At 43.5% G+C, this 17,607-nt stretch overlaps 1 protein-coding gene across 1 annotated transcript in view; it reads left to right on the forward strand.

Moving 5' to 3' along the window:
- CREBRF (CREB3 regulatory factor) overlaps positions 1-16,616 on the forward strand; it is a 75,415-nt gene extending 58,799 nt beyond the window's left edge. The window contains exons 6-9 of the mRNA XM_040344548.1: positions 2,407-2,596; positions 5,122-5,195; positions 12,721-12,843; positions 13,503-16,616. Of these exons, the coding sequence (XP_040200482.1) occupies positions 2,407-2,596; positions 5,122-5,195; positions 12,721-12,843; positions 13,503-13,618 (503 nt within the window). The 3' untranslated portion in view covers positions 13,619-16,616. The remainder of the gene's footprint in view (positions 1-2,406; positions 2,597-5,121; positions 5,196-12,720; positions 12,844-13,502) is intronic.
- The last annotated feature ends 991 nt before the right edge of the window (positions 16,617-17,607 follow it).

The raw sequence follows: 17,607 nt of genomic DNA on the forward strand, positions 1-17,607 counted from the left end.
GTTTACGTAGGAGGCACTAGAAGTCACACAGCCAGAGGGAAGTAAGCCATGTTCTGGCTTGGGCAGAGGAGCTTGTGCCTTGCCTATTGACAATCGTCATTTCATGGAATGCAGAATTGGCAGGCGATTCTCTGGAGCCGTCAACAATTGTTTCCGGGAGAATGACCTCTACATCCCGACTTTTTTTCTGACCAAACGCCACAGAAAGGGTACCCTGTACATAAAATGTATTGGCGTCCAGGTTCAACAAGAAATTGAACAGCTTTGTGTCAAGGACAAAGGATTCACTCGAATGCGGAACAGATACGTTAGTGATCCTGTGGGACCAGTTGTTACTGGTTTATGCGTTCTCTCCCCCCAGTGCCGCGACTTTCGTGGCTTCTATGCAACATCAGAGGAGAACAGCAGCCGGCCTAATTGCTCGGGCATAACCCAGACGACCTTACTGTGCAGGAATAGTAAGGGTGGTAGTAGAAGACCCAGGGTCCCTTACATCCTGTCCAGGCCTACTTCGCAAGGGGGTTCTGCATCCTGTCTTGCAAACATGAGAATTAGTGGTCTGGCTGGTATAGCCCGCATTCTTGAGGATCAGGGCTTTCAGAATCAGCGGCAATTACCTTGATTCATACAGGAGAGCTGGCCTCCAGGACCATGTATCATAGGATCTGGAAGGCCCATGTTCCTGGTGTGAAACCAATGGGTAGCATCCTTGGAAGTATGTCATAGGTAAAATTCTTGCCTTCCTACATTAGGAAAGGAGATGGAGCTAGCCTTAAGTTCCATCAGGGATCCGATCTCTGCCTTGTCAGTGTTTTTCAAAGGTCGCTTGCTTCGCACTCTTTGATCCGGGCCGTTGTACAAGGGGTAACGTGTATAAGTCCACCAGTTAGGTCGCCCTTGTGCTCAGAGGATTGAGTCTAGTTTTGTTGGCTTACAGGGTCAGCACCTTGGGCCGATGCACCATATTTCCCTTCATCCTTCTAACAAGGGAATTGGTGTTCTTGGTTGCGGTAGCCTCCACAAGAGAGTTTCAGTATTGGCAACTTTCATTGTATAGAGCCATACTTAAATATTCTTACAAGTAGGGTGATGTTAAATCCCCACCCAGCCTTATTTCCTAGAAGGATCTAGTGTTCATTTGAATCAAGATATTCTTGCCTTCCTTTTTCCAGAACCTTGTTCCGCGGAAGGAAAAGTTATTGCTTTTCTCTCAATAGTGATCAGAGCAGTTAAAAATCGATCTGAAGGTTTCAGATATAGAAAACTGACATTTTGTTGTGCTGCCAGAAGACCCTAGATGTGGGCAGGCAGTGTTCAGATCATCTATTAAAATGGTTACACTCTCTCTCTCTTGTTGGAGTAAGAAGGGTCAAGGCCTATCTGAAGCAGCTGCTCGGATATGGAAAACTGATGTTGCGCTACCAGGAGGCCCCAGGAAAGGGCAGACAGCGTTTAAATCAACTGTTTTCAATGTTGATCCATCAGGTTATTATTCAGGCTTGTGGTTTAAAGAGAGGGCTTCCCCCTGTTTCTTTTTGGTGTGCACCCTACCAGAATAGTAAGCGCTTCATGTGTGGTGCATTACCAAGCCTTTATGACTCAGATTGCAAGGCCGCAACTTGGTCGTCGGTACTTACATTCACTAATTCCTATCAGGTGAACATAAGTCAGCAAGAGGATGCCGCTTTTTGGCGCAGTATGCTGCAGGCAGCATTATAGGTCCTCACGTCTGATGGCGGTCTGCGTTATTTGTGTCTCCCTCCCCTCATTAAGCATTGCTTAGGGACATCCCACTTAGTAATTACTAGACTCTGTGTCCCGTGGTGTACGATAAAGAAAATAGGATTTTTATAACCGCTTACCTGTAAAATCCTTTTCTTGGAGTACATCACGGGACACAGAGTTCCCGCCCCTCTTGTTTGGGGATATTGGGACACTACTTGCTTTGCTACAAAAACTGAGGCGCTCCCAGTACGGGAGGGGTTATATAGAGAGGGAACTTCCTGTTCTAATTGTTTACACCAGTGTTCAGCACCTGAAGGTGGAATATAACCCACTTAGTAATTACTAGACTCTGTGTCCCATGATGTACTCCAAGAAAAGGATTTTACAGGTAAGCTGTTATAAAAATCCTATTTTTTCTGCCAGGAAAAGTCCAGCATATTTGGAGCATAAATTTGTACGCATGTATGCATGAGGCCTAAAAGTGAAACCTAAAGGATGACCGTGCTCCATTTTCCCAAGCCCCCAGTATAATTCAGCAGACATTTCTGGATTTGTTCATGGGACTGAGTGTGACCACAGTGTTGTAACTATAGAGTTTTGTACATTTCCACTGCAGTAATTGAGGTATTTTATTTAGCAGCATACTATACATTACTGACAAGTGCATTATTGTGTGTGCAGGCAAGTACACTGTGAAGAAATCTCGCAGAACAGATGTGGAAGACCTGACTCCAAATCCAAGAAAACTTCTGCAGATTGGTGGTGAACTGCGTAAACTGAATAAAGTAATCAGTGACCTAACACCCGTATCGGAGCTTCCTGTCACTGCCAGGCCGCGATCTCGTAAGGAGAAAAACAAGCTGGCTTCCAGGTATGTTGGCTATTAGTAATAAATGGGAATTATCACAATTAAAGCGGAGGTCCAGCTGGGAAAAAAATAAATTTAAAGTCAGCAGCTACAAACACTGTAGCTGCTGACTTTTAATAAGCACATTTACCTGTCCAGCGTGCTCGCAATGTCGGCCGCCCAAGGCTGATCCATCCTCTGTATCGTGTGCCGGCGCCGCCATGCCCACTAAGGGAAATGGGCAGTGAAGCCTTGTGGCTTCACTGCCTGTTTCCTACTGCACATGCGTGAGTCACGTAGCACTTTGTGAATGGGCGGCTATAATCTGGGAGACACATAGTTCCCAAAAGACAGTGCGCCCCATTTCCCAGGAGGCAACGTGAGGATAAGAGAGAAGATCACCGCGGACAAGGAAGTGGCAGATTTTTTTTTTTTTGGGTGGACCTCCGCTTTAAATTTACTGTACACCTGCAGAACATAAAAGGTCCACAACATGCTCTTCAAAGGTGATTATTAGGCAGACTATACAGTTGTTTCAGAGAATATGAATAATAACACAAACTTTTCTTTCACTCATGGTTAGTGTTTGGCTGAAGCCATTTATTATCAGTCAACTGTGTTTATTCTTTTTTTTTAAAGCATAATCACAATAGAAACTACCCAAATTACCCTGATCAAATGTTTACATACCCTCGTGATTTTGGCATGATAACATGTACACAAGTTGACGCAAAGGGGTTTGAATGGCTATTAAAAGGTGACCATCCTCACCTGTGATCTGTTTGCTTGTAATTAGTGTGTGTATATAAAAGGGTCAATGAATTTATGTCTTCTCTCCCTCAGTCAGGTCAGTATTTTGACATCATTTAAAAAAAAAAACATCTTGCTTAAAATTATGTAATCGGTTTTACAAAAAAGATTATACTGGTATAAGTGTGTATACTGGCAGTGTCTTTCCCTTTGCAACAGTTTTATTGGAAATACGGTACGGTACCTGTCTAACGGATCCCCTGGGCCCGCGCGTGATCTGCTCTTCTCCGCTCTGAGATCCCTGCTGACGTCAGCCCGCTTGGAGCTCTGAGAATGGAGGGGCCCCAGACGTCAGCCAGATGGAGGGAAGAGCCGAGATCCCCGCTGACGTCAGCCCGCTCTGAGCTCTGAAGAGCAAAGGGCTGCAGATGCCAACGGGGAGGAGAGAAGGAAACCTCCGGCAGAGTGGTGGCTGTAAATATGGAATTATTAAATACAGTTACAAAGGGAGACACACACACTGCACCTTATACCAGTTTTACAGTTTTTAATGAACATTACTAGGGCTTATTTTTGGGGTAGGGCTTATATTGCAGCCCTCCCTGATAATCAGACTAGGTCTTATTTTCGGGGTAAGGCTTATTTTTGGGGAAACACAGTATACTTGGCATCCACACCATAACCTTGTCACTTCTATATTTTTTTTCTGTGTAAAAGGCAAACATCATACTCTTCCTGATATAACAGAGTTCCATATGCCACTGGAATCTTCCCAGTCCAAAAATTCTAGATGTGTTGAAGTTGTTCCACACCCTTGACTACTACATCACTAGTGTGCCTCTGAGCTGCAAGCCTAGTAATATATCAATTGACTCTGCAGAGATATTGTACCAGGAAAGCTGCAAGGACAAGCCAGTGGCATAGTAGCTTGCAGGGCTTGGAGGTAGTGATGGGAAGCAGAGACACAGAGACCCCACACACCTGGACATGTCACATGTAAAGCTGGCCATAGACAAATCAAAATCCAGCCAGATCAGTAGTGACTGGTTCAGCACCTACAGCCATGAATCAGTGTATTCTGACAGCTTTCCTCCATCCACCTTGTTTGTATGGATGGTGTAATCCGTTCCTTCCTCTTAATTTTTTTATCAGCCAGCTGGCTGAAAAAAATAGAACCATCGATCGGTCAGCTTTACACTGGTAAATTCTGAAAGTTTGATGCACTAAAATGGCCATCGGTAAGTATGATACTTGCCTTTTCGACACCAGTAATAAAGTATAGAGCACATCCGAAATGCTGCTTTTACACCCGACCTTTGTAGAGTGTGTTTTACGGCTTTAGCCAGTGATTCTCTGCTGACCACACCCACTGACACATTTCACCCCGCTCACTGGGGCTTAGTCATAAGCCTCTAAGACTAAGCCCTGGTGGTCAGGGCGAAATGCATCAGAAGGCATGGTCAGTAGAGAAGCACTTGATGAGGCCTTAGAACTCTACACAGGTCGGGTGGGAAACCAGCATTCCGGATGTCCATTATTGTTGTTGCTGGATGATACTACTTGATCGCCAGCACCCCTACATCTGAGGACCAAGGGGAAAGAGGACATACGCCTGCTTGGAGCGGCACTGCAAAGGTCACAATAAAACATACAGTAGATGTTACAATAGTCGACAGGGTCTCCTATATGCATGTCTACTCTTTTTTTTTTTTTTTTTATCTCTCACTTTTACACTACTCTTTGTTGAATCTTTCCATTAGCATGTGTTCTGCATGAGCTCATTTTCCTTTCTTTCACAGAGCTTGCCGTCTAAAAAAGAAAGCCCAGTATGAAGCCAATAAAGTGAAGCTGTGGGGCCTGAATACTGAATATGGTAAGAAATTGAATGTTTCTGTATGGTGGAGAAAAATTATGGAGATTCTGATAGACTTTAAGAACATGATGTGTGGCTTCTTGACCTGTCTCTGAGGCTCAGACTTCTTTTTGGAATCGCACACACATAAGGAATGACAGTGGAGCACATAGAATTCCCATGTGGCTTACTTTAATCTCTCCAGTGTAAGGTTTATTATTCTGTATGCTGCATATAGGAGCAAGCAGCTTTTATGTATCCAATGTACTCCTCTTACTCTACATTTAGGAAGTTGACTTATAGGGCCAGTGCACATCAAACCGACAAGGGGTGATTTTGCAAATATCTCCAAGTTTTATCAAGCATTTAGATTTCAAATTTATTGTAAAAATCATCTATCTATCATATATATATATATATATATATATATATATATATATATATATATATATATATATATATATATATATATATATATATAAATGCTCACAGGCTCGGATTCACATACATTGGCGCATATTTATGCCGCTGTAGCGTATCTCATATACGCTACGCCGACGTAGCGCAGAGAGGCAAGCACTGGATTCACAAAGCCAGTGCTGCCAAATCTGCGCTGGATTTCCTAGGCGTAAGTCGTCGTAAGTGGAAGTGGGCGTGAGCCATGCAAATGAGGCGTGACCCCATGCAAAGGATGGCCCGAGCGCCATAAAGATACGAATAACGAACGGCGCATGCGCCGTCCCCTGGACGCATACCACTGCGCATGCTCAGAATCACGTCGGAACTACTCCCTAAGATACGACGGATCACTGCCTACGACGTCAACGTAACCTACGCCTAGTCATATTAACGTACAACGTAAACGACATAAGATACGACGGCTGTGTTCCCTGGTCCATACCTTTGCATGGGTTGCGCCTCCTATATGGGGAATAACTTTACGCCAGACGTACGACTTACGCAAACCGCGTATGTTATGCGCCGGGCGCAAGTACGTTCGTGAATCGAAGTATCTCCCTCATTTCCATATTTGAATAGGAAATCAATGGGAGCGCCACTTGTGTCCAGCGTAAATATGCGCCCACGATACGCCGGCGTAGGCAAGTTGCGTCGGTCGGATGAAGCCTATTTTTAGGCGTATCTCGGTTTGTGGGCACGGCGCATTCATACATACGACGGCGCATATTTGCACTTACGCGCCGTATCTCGAGATACGCCGGCGTAAGTGCTTTGTGAATCCGGGCCACAGTAACTATCTTATTGCGAGCGGTTTAGACAAAAATGGTGTTTTGAGTTATTTTGGGGGGCAGAAAATTTACCTCGTTATACAAGCTGTACACTCACTACTTTACATTGTAGCAAAGTGTAATTTCTTCAGTGTTGTCACATGAAAAGTTATAATAAAATGTTTACAAAAATGTGAGGGGTGTATTCACTTGAGATGCAATATATGTGTGTGTGTTTTATGTTTGTTTAAAAACTATTTAGCATTTTGTGTGTATCTCCAGCCAAGCTGCAAAACAGTGACAATATTTCTCGTACATCACGGGACACAGAGAAGCATAGTAATTACTATGTGGGTTATAAAGAGTACCTTCAGGTGTGGACACTGGCACGCCCTTAAGGCAAGAAGTTCCCTCCCCTATATAACCCCTCCCATACCGGGAGTACCTCAGTTTTTTCGCCAGTGTCTTAGGTATTGGTCACGAGTGAACATGTGCTCCAAGGAGCTCCACTGGAGAGATCCATATTGGATGTAAAAAGCCTCCATAAAATCCGGATCCATCCAAAGTGCTTCTGAGCCAAAGTGGACGGTACCCGGGCCCTGGTTAAGAAGAACGGGGTTTGGCCTGTAATGCTTCTCTTTTGAGAGCTGGATCCTGGTTATTCAGTACTTTGGTCAATTTCCTAATACCAAAAGTTTACTGACAGGGTGCGATATGGGTCCAGGGGTGTGGTGTTCCTGTCCATGGACCCCGGTCCCTGAAGGTCTACAGACGCTGCTCTCCGTGATGGGGGAAGATTGGACTGTCTATTTAGTCCTGCAGCGTTGGATCAGGTAAGTGAAGGTGCTTCAGGACTTGGTCCTAGGAGTAACCTTCCTTTATTTGAGTCATTATGGTTGCCTAAGCTATCTGTCTGTGCTATCTCCTATATGGTACTGTGTGTTGTGGGGAGGAGGGGTATCTCTAGTCAGGTAGACAGCCCCTCCTGTGCAGGTTAAAAGCAGAAAGAAAGTTGTCCAAAATGTTTGGCTTCACTTGGCTTACCTGGTCCTCACATGGAGCTGCGGTGTTCCATCCTCATGCATGAGCGCGTAGCGTCATGCGTGCACGACATTGATTGTGTCTTAGGCGCACGCGCGCGCAAATGAATTTTTTTTGTACGCTGCTTCGGTGCGCACGAATGTGCACGGCGTGGTCCCTGAGATGCGTGTGACGACATGTGCGCGCGTGCGACTACGTGTGCGCGCGTTGCCTCGTGGTGCACGCCTAGCAGCGGCGTGCGCATGCGCACAGGGGGTCTATCTCAGCTGTTCTCTATGAGACTTGAGATTACAGGACAGAGCAGGTCAGGTGATTTACACCTAGTCCTTATATGCTCCAGTCCACCTAACTGGTTCTGGCTGACGGTGGACACAGAGATCTCGTGCACATACTTTCAGTATTTGGTACTGGTGGTGGACAGTGACATCTGCTTAAGGCGCATAGTGGGCTCTGCACCTTGCCAACCATCAAATAGCAGCATCAGTGCTGGTCTATAGGTTCGCAAGTAGTTGCAACTATTGTGAGTACCTCAGCTTTATCATGGCTAAAGGCTCAGGGACTAGAAGCAAAAAAGCAAAGGGATCGCCATCTGGCTCAGAGGATCTCGGGCATGCTCCTGCGGCTGCTTCCTCTCCTGATAAATTGGAGGAGGCCCAGGGTGAACCATCAGGGCTGTCAGATGCCTGTTCTGCCCTTGTCCCACCTGCTCCAGTTTTTGTGACACAGGAGGCTCTGGCCTCAGCTATGGGGGGTCTGGAGCAGAGATTAGCGACCTTGATTGCATCCTCTCTCTCAAGGGAAAAACGCACAAGGTCCCCCTCTCCCTCTGAGGAGTCCCTCGATTTGGGGCATGCATCCTCAGAAGAGGTTGATTTACCCTCTGGAGATCTGGCAGAAGGTCAGTTGGAAGTAGTGGACTCTGAGGATTCCACTTTGGGAGAACCTTTTTTGGCGTCGCAATCCGAAAAGTTGTTGGTCCAGTCCCTCACTGAGATGGTCCGTTCGGCCTTCAAGTTGCCACTTTCAGAGCCAGCTTCAAGTGCAGTCTCATCTTTAGGCTCCTTAAAATTTTCCTCAAGCTAATTATTCCTTCCCGGTTCACCCCCTGCTGGAAGGGCTTATCTACAAGGATTGGGAACATCCAGATATTTTCTTCCTCCTAAGAAATTTTCAGTTTTATACCCTATGGAGGAACAATTCACAAAAAAATGGGGCATCCCCAAGGTTGACGCAGCTGTGTCCTGCATAAACAAATCTTTGACCTGTCCAGTAGACAACGTTCTGGTATTCAAAGATCCGACAGACAAGAGATTAGAGACATTATTAAAAACCTCTTTTGCTTCGGCTAGAGGAATAACCCAGCCTGCAATTGCGGCTTTTGGGATTTGCCAGGCCTTGAAAGACCAGTTTAAGGGGGTCTTAAAGGAATTGCCGGCACAACAGGCCCAGAATTTGGCTGAGTTTCCCAGAGCATTATGTTTTGCCATAGATGCTATCAAGGACTCCATTCAGCAGTCCTCACGTCTCACTCTCTAGCTAGTTCATATGCGCAGGTTACTCTGGCTGAAGAACTGGTCTGCTGAAGCCCCGTGTAAAAAATTACTGGCGGGGTTTCCCTTTCATGGAGAGCGTTTGTTTGGGGAAGATCTGGATGCTTATATTCAGAAAATTTCCAGTGGCAAAAGTACACTGTTGCCAGTAAAGAAAAGGTTTAGGGGTTCCCCCTCCTTTAAGAGATCCTCCTCTCCTATCCCTAGTAGTTCCGGTACCAGGCAGTTCCGACGGCCTCCTGGGCGATTCAATGCAGGTGGGAAGCCACAGGGCCCGCCTCAGGCTTCCAAAAAACCTTGGAACCGTAAGCCACAGGCCAAGCCAGCATCTAAGTCAGCATTATGAAGGTTCTCCCCCACTCAGCCGGGTGGGGGGAAGGCTTCAGCTGTTTGCGGAGGCTTGGCTAGACAGGATCCAAGACAGGTGGGTCCTCTCTACGGTCTCCGGGGGCTACAAGCTGGAGTTGAGCAAATTTCCTCCACTGCGCTTCTTAACCTCGAACGTCCCAAAGGACCTCGGCAAAATAAGGTCCTTAGCATTGGCCTTAGATCATCTGTTTATCCCAAAGGGTAATCAGAGAACTGCCAGTGGAAGAACAAGGTTTGGGGTTTTATTCCAATCTCTTCACCGTCCCCAAACCAAACGGGGATGTAAGACCCATCCTGGACCTCAAGGCCTTAAACAAGTTCCTAAAGGTCCAATCATTCCGGATGGAATCGATCAGGTCGGTGGTGGCCTCCCTGCAAGGAGGGGATTTACTAGCGTCCATCGATAGGAACGTGCAAGTATGCGTCCTTTATATCTTCCTCGACCATCAGAAGCTGCTTCGCTTTGCGGTAAATCAGCGCCACTTCCAATTCGTGGCCTTACCTTTTGGTCTGGCCACCGCTCCTCGTGTTTTCACGAAGGTATTGGCTCCACTGTTAGCCTATCTAAGGTCTCAAGGCATATCCATAGTAGCCTATCTAGACGACCCATTGGTGGTAGACCGGTCAGTGGCCGATCTAAACTCAGCGGTACACAGAACCGTAAAATCTCTGGAATCCATGGGTTGGGTTCTCAACCTGGACAAGTCAGCCTTAATGCCTGTGCAAAGGCTCGAATATTTAGGTCTACTCATAGACGCAAAGCTAAAAAAAGGTCTTCTTGCCCCAAAGGAAGTTCGAGGCTTTGAGAGAACTAGTTCAACTAGTCAAAGCAAAGCGTCAGCCTCCCATTCGCCTCTGTATGAGGTTACTGGGAAAAATGGTAGCCTCGTTCGAGGCCGTTCCATTTGCGCAGTTCCACTCAAGGGAGCTTCAACATGCCATTCTGTCCGCATGGAACAAAAAAGTTCAAGCCTTGGATCTACCTATGTTCCTCTCCCGGTCTGTCCGGCAGAGCCTTTGTTGGTGGCTGGTTCCCCGGAACCTACTAAAAGGGAAGTCCTTTGTTCCCATTTCATGGCAGGTTGTGACCACGGACGCCAGTCTGCTAGGCTGGGGTGCAGTCCTGGGAGGTTTGTCTCTCCAGGGGAAATGGTCAAACTCCGAGAGGTCTCTACCCATAAATCTGCTGGAAATTCGAGCAGTTTATCTAGCCCTGTCAGCTTGGTCAGACAGGTTGAAGGGTCTTCCGGTCAGGGTTCAATCAGACAATGTCACTGCCGTGGCATACATAAATCACCAGGGGGGCACAAGAAGTCGTGCAGCCCAAAGAGAGGTGAATCGAATCCTGACCTGAGCAGACAAATATGTCCCATCCATATCTGCAGTGTTCATTCCGGGAATAGACAATTGGCGAGCAGACTACCTAAGCCGCCAACAGGTGCTTCCGGGGGAATGGACGCTTCACCCCGACATCTTCCAGAGCATTTGTCAGAGGTGGGGAACACCAGATGTCGATCTCTTTGCATCGAGGTTCAATGCAAGGGTGGGAACTTTCTGTCCCGGACCAGGGATCCACTTGCTTACGGCACGGATGCACTGGTGTTCCCATGGGACCAGTTCTCCCTAATGTATGCGTTTCCCCTGCTGCAATTATTACCCCGTCTTCTTCGCAGGGTAAAATCGGAAGGAAGACCAGTGATTCTGGTGGCTCCAGCATGGCCCAGAAGGGCCTGGTTCGCGGACATTGTAAGGATGTCCGTGGGGCAACCGTGATCCCTTCCGCTTCGGCCGGACCTATTGTCCCAGGGGCCAATATTCCATCCTTCCTTACCGTCTCTCAATTTGACGGTTTGGCTATTGAGTCCCATATCTTAAAGAGAAGGGGTCTCTCTAATTCGGTGGCATCCAGACTCATTTATTACAGAGTCTGGAAATCTTATGTGGCCTGGTGCGAGACCAGGGGTTGGCATCCCCGAAGGTATCTCATTGGCAGAATTCTAGAGTTTCTACAATTAGGGGCAGACATGAAGTTGGCCCTAAGCACTATTAAGGGCCAGATCTCGGCCTTATCGATTTTTTTCCAAAGGCCACTAGCTACACATTCCCTGATCAAAACCTTTTTGCAAGGTGTGATCCGACTTAATCCACCAGTCAAGATTCCCTTGTGTCCGTGGGATTTGAATCTGGTCCTTTCTGTCTTGCAGAAACAACCATTTGAGCCTTTGGCTCATATTCCTTTGGTCCTTCTGACCAGGAAGGTGATTTTTTTGGTAGCCATAACCTCCGCTAGGAGGGTTTCGGAGTTGGCGGCCTTATCTTGTAAGGAACCATACCTTATATTTCATAAGGATAGGGTGGTCCCACGGCCCCACCCGGCTTTCCTGCCTAAAGTTGTTTCAAAATTTCATATGAATCAGGATCTTGTTCTCCCTTCTTTTTTCTCAGAACCTAGTTCCGCAAGGGAGAAGTCTTTGCATACGCTAGACGTATTAAGAGCAGTTAAGGTATATCTTAGGGCTACTGCTCAGGTCCGGAAAACTGATGCATTGTTTATCCTGCCAGAAGGTCCCAGATGTGGGCAGGCAGCGTCGAAGTCCACTATTTCCAAATGGATTCGGCAGGTCATTACTCAAGCCTATGTATGGCTTGAGGAAAGGTTCCCCCGTTTAGGGTTAAAGCTCATTCCACTAGAGCGGTGGGTACTTCCTGGGCAGTGCATCATCAAGCCTCCATGGCTCAGGTCTGCAAGGCCGCAACATGGTCGTCTGTCCATACTTTCACAAAATTTTATCAATTGGACATAATAAAAAATGAGGAGAGCGCCTTTGGGCGCAGTGTGCTGCAGGCTGCAGTTTGATTCCTCATGTCTGATGGCGCCCAGCTTATTTTTGGGGTCTCCCTCCCCTCATAGCATTGCTTTAGAACGTCCCACATTACAGTAATTACTATGCTTCTCTGTGTCCCGTGATGTACGATAAAGAAAATAGGATTTTTATAACGGCTTACCTGTAAAATCATTTTCTTGGAGTACATCACGGGACACAGAGCTCCCGCCCCTCTTTTGGGGTATTTGGGACACTTATTGCTTGCTACAAAACTGAGGTACTCCCAGTATGGGAGGGGTTATATAGGGGAGGGAACTTCTTGCCTTAAGGGCGTGCCAGTGTCCACACCTGAAGGTACTCTCTATAACCCACATAGTAATTACTATGCTTCTCTGTGTCCCGTGATGTACTCCAAGAAAAGGATTTTACAGGTAAGCTGTTATAAAAATCCTATTTTTACTCATATTTTTTTATTGCATAAATAAAACATTTAAATTTAATTTATGTATTTTTTTTACTCTACATTTGTCTGCAGATAATTTGCTGTTTGTGATCAATTCAATAAAACAAGAGATAATGACACGGATACAAATCCCATGGGAGGAATGGTCATCAAGCATGGAGCAGAAACTGGATACTCTTATCAAAGAGACTTTGGGTATGGAGCTGTGTGAAGGATAAAGCAGAGTAGGCAAACTTTAATGGCTGTATTCTTGTATGAACAGCCTTCCCAACCATCAGGTTATTGGCTAACTATATTTTAAATATTGTATGGCCATTTCTTTCATCCCTGCTGTTTTTATATCAATTCATATATTGGAAGTTTTCTTTTAGCAATGTATCTGTCGGAATAATTAGTCAATGTACCTTTTATTTTAAAATAATGAAGGGACCACTAGTCCTCTATTCTTTGTGTATGACTAGGTGTATAGTAGATCTTTGTAGACAGATGATTCTACATTTGCCTTCAATTTTCAAGCATTGAAGGGTTCTAACAATCCAGGGGGGCGCTTCGTCCCCAAATATGGCAACAATTGCTCTGGGTTTTAATAATAAATGCACTGAAATGGGACTTTTGAGGCACAACATATATCTAAAAACACCATTTATTTGATACCAGTAGTCATAAAATTGATTTTCCACATTATTCCACAAAATATCATATTATAATATCCAAATATAGGACAAATACTAAAATTCTTAGTGATACATTTCTGTTCTTGCTTTAGACCATAACACAAAGGACCGCTTATCCGGAAGCGGAATCTGATTATGTTGGTGAAGTGTTGTAAAGAAGCTTTTTATTTTGTTTTTCAGGATCCTCAGTGGCTGGCCAGACCTCCGACTTTGTTAATCAAGTTCTGGACAAAACCTCTGAGGGAGATCCCACTGGTGGCCTATTTGGGTTACGTATACCCACTTCAAAGGTGTGATGGCCTCCCTACACGATGAGCGCTGATGTCATCCTTGTCTTCTCCACAGTCTGCACTGTAAATTCCATTTAGGTTTTGCATGTAAATTTCATCATCTGCTAGGATTCTATTTTAAACAAGATTTTGTTGGGCTAGAAAAGCAAACAAACTTGTCTACAAGTGGCAAGTACCCTTTGCATGGAGCTCTGTTTTATCACAACTTCTGGTTGTTCGTAATTCTTTGTTATTAGCATACAAGAGCAAACAACTCTATCATTGCCATAGATTTCTAAATACTGAACTTAAACGTGCAAAAGAAATAGTCAAAATGTATTGTAAGTTTAATGTCTGTCTTAGTCAGACTTCTATTGTTTTTTTTTCTTTTACGTTCCCATAGTTTTGAGCTAATGCCAAAATTATTCAGAATAAGCTTCAAACACAAGTGATAAGAACTCTTTTGGGATGTTAGAATTGTGGATTCTGATTTTAATACAGAATCCTTATGCCAGGCTTATATGTCTATGCCTGTGTGTGCCGCGCTCATGTTACAGTAGCAAAGCCGCGGTCACCAAAAGTGGCTACAGTCACAATATGACTGACGCAGAGAAAACGGACATTGCGATCGCAAATCGTTTGTCAGAAGTGGGACTACGATTATAAAAAAATTATCTTTGTGCCTTGTAATTTGCGAAGTGAGAAGATACTTCTACTGCTTAAAGTTGCTTTTTTGGTATGCTTTAAACCGTTACAAAATATATATATAACAATTTTTTTTTTTTTGTTAGTGTAGTGGGCTTAATTGCATAGTTTGATACATATTTATTGGGTTGAGCTTACATGTTTAAGATAAAAAATCCTTGTGACTTCCTTTTTTCTCCGAATGTATATAGGAATATGTTGAAAATGTAGATATGTGCCACAGAGTCTGTGAATTGTATAGACATTGAAAAAAAAAACACACAAAAAGGTAAAAAAAAAACAAAAAAAACATAAAAGGCAACAAAAGAGAGAAAAAAAAAACTTAAACGGTGGCTCTTGAACTAAAAGCCGCACTTTTTGATTTGTGTTCTTTTTATTTTCTCTTTGGTACTTTTAGATTGAAAAGGACGAAAAATTGCACATTACTTTTGATTGTTTTCCTTTTTTATTTTTATTTTGTACCAAAGACAAAACACGTTGAGGTGGCGAACTGCCAGTCAAAGTAAAGATTTGCACAGCTTAAAAGATACTGTAATGAATGTAAACATTTAAAAAGAAACATATATATATATTTAAAAGTTTAGGTCAGCATAATTTTTTGAATTAGTAGGGGTTCTAATAAACTGTGAATTTTTTTTTTTTTTTGTTTTGTTTTTGTAGTGGTCCAATATTCTGAGTCTGTATGTAAACTCTGAGGGTTTATTCACAGTCTGCTGTCTACAGTAACACAAGTGATTCCCTTGTAGATAAATATAGACTTTATATATGTAGTTGTGTTTGTTTTTTGTATTTAGCTTTAGATTTTATTTTTCAGATTTTTGGAGGGTAGGTGGTGCTGCTACATTTCATTCATATAGATAAACTTCCAGAATCTGATATTTTCCCTAGCCAGAGACATGTTGTAGGCCTATATGTTGTAAAAGAAAATATATATAAATATATCTATTTTTGCTATTGTTATATGCACCCAAATATATTGAACATGAGAAGAAAAGGAGAGCTTTAGAAATTCTAATACTTTGCCAATATTTTTGTTAATGTTGTTGATCATACAGAGCATGACCTGATATGAAAGAAACAAACGCAAGATGTTAAAAGAGAAAAAAAAAAAGGAAAAAATATATATTTTTGTACCTTTTTCTGCAAGATATGCTTATTTGGTTTGTTAGGGACTTGGTTTTCATTTTTGTCTTTTGGTGGATTAGGCTTTATCCTGCATGTAGTTACTTTGTGGCTACAGAAAGTGTTGAGATTATTCTTTCTTACATTAGAGAAGATAGAGTCTAAAAACAGACCTAAACTTTAAAGTTACGTCCACTTTAAAAGATTTCCAGCTTTAAGGAGGCTTGCTAGGGGGGTAAAGGAGACGGAAGATACATGGGAGATGTAAAAGCAGATTATGTAGCCATTTGGCTTTTGGTCACAGACCTGAAGCCAGCATGTTGGTTGACATGACTTGAAGCAGCTCTGTATTGTGGGTTTCGGCCTCAGCAGATTTTTTTTTTTTTTACTGAAGACTCTGCTGAGGTTTGTGCTACAGTGCAGGCCACTGTGGTTTCAGAACGATAACCCCAAATTGAAATACCACAAGAGTGCATCTAACAGGTATGTGATTGAAGACTTTACTCCCCTAAGCTGCCTCCCTATTGCCTAAATCTATTGAATTAGACCTAATGTTAGAATGTTGAACAAGTTAACCCAGCAATTTCATTTAGCCATCGCTATGGATCAGCTCTATAGCTGTCTGTAATTAGTTTAGTTTATATGTAGAAATTCCCACAATCTGGAAAAAAGTGTTCAATATCGAACCATTAAAGAGTTATGCCAGCCACCTCTGATGAAAATCCAGTATTTGGTTCAACTGTTTCATCATGTTGTACACATAGCAAGTTTTCGTTCATTTCTATGGGCTCTCACAACTGCCGCTAAAGATCCAGTAGCCCCCATTGCCTGCACATGCTGATTCATGCAGAACACATTTGTTCTGACTGCTCTGTTTATTCAGAAGGTGACCCTGGTGGGTGAAGGTGGCATCCCTTATTTTGCCCAAATCGGATTGTGAGTTAAGAGGCAGCAGAAAACAGAACAGCATGGGACCTTGAGCAGCACTCCATTTTTTGTCAGGACATTGAGAAGTAAATGAGTGCTTGCTATGTATAACGCATGATGCTTCGCCAAATGCAAAAGTGTTCACTGATGGCTGGAGTTTATTCTGTAATCTGGTTCGGTCTTAGATTATATTTTCTTTGATACATATATTCTTGAAATATACATAGATTTAAAATGTTAGTTTTGATATACAGAGTTTTTTTTTTTTTTTCTTGCTGTAAAGAAAGAAATTTGCAGCACTTTTGGTAGTTGTAATGCCAAAAAAAAAAAGCGAGAAAAGAAAAAAAAAAAAAGATTGCTCCCTTAGACGTGCCTTATGTTTTTTATAATTCGGGGGTTGAATCTGTTTTTAGGTCTCAAAGTCTTAAACAGTATACAGAATCGGAGAATTGCAAAGTGCTTCAGAAATGTCCATTATCATTTCTTTTAGTTTTGTTAGGTACCAGCAGTTTATGCAGTTATGGTAAAATAATTGTCTCTAAGAAAATACAGTACTACTATATCGCGATTTGTTTTATAGTAATCTGGTGCGTACTCACACTAGTCTGTAACATGTTGGTCTGCTTTTCCTGGGCTGTGGAAGCAATTTAAAACTTGGTTACATTTATGTATTTACAAGTAGCTCTTTCTTTCCACACATACACAATATTGTCAAAAGTATTGGGACGCCTGCCTTTACAAGAACTTTAAAGGTATCCCAGCGTTAGTCCGTAGGGTTCAATATTGAGTTGGGCCACCCCTTGCAGCTTTAACTCTTCTGGGAAGGCTGACCACAAGGTTTAGGAGTGTGTCTATGGGAATGTTTGACCATTCTTCCAGAAGCGCATTTGTGAGGTCAGACACTGATGTTGAACTAGGAGGCCTGGCTCACAGTCTTCACTCTAATTTATCCCAAAAGTTTTGGGAGTTGAGGTCAGGACCTGTGGACAGCCTTCCTAGATTAGTTGAAGCTGTTATGGCTGCAAAGGGTGGGGCTAACTCAATTTTGAAACCTACGGACTAAGACTGGGATGCCATTAAATTTAATGTGCGTGTAAAGGCAGGCGTCCCAATACTTTTGACAATATAATGTGTGTAAACCCATGCCTGTGCAGATATTGAGTTTAGACTGCCATTTTTGCACGGCTTGTTGTTCTATAATAGCAACTACTTTATTCAACTTTAAAACTGAACTGGTAGATGTTTATCAAGTGCCCTTGGTA

The sequence above is a fragment of the Rana temporaria genome, chromosome 3 (genome assembly GCF_905171775.1).
Source record: "Rana temporaria chromosome 3, aRanTem1.1, whole genome shotgun sequence".
NCBI lineage: Eukaryota > Metazoa > Chordata > Amphibia > Anura > Ranidae > Rana > Rana temporaria.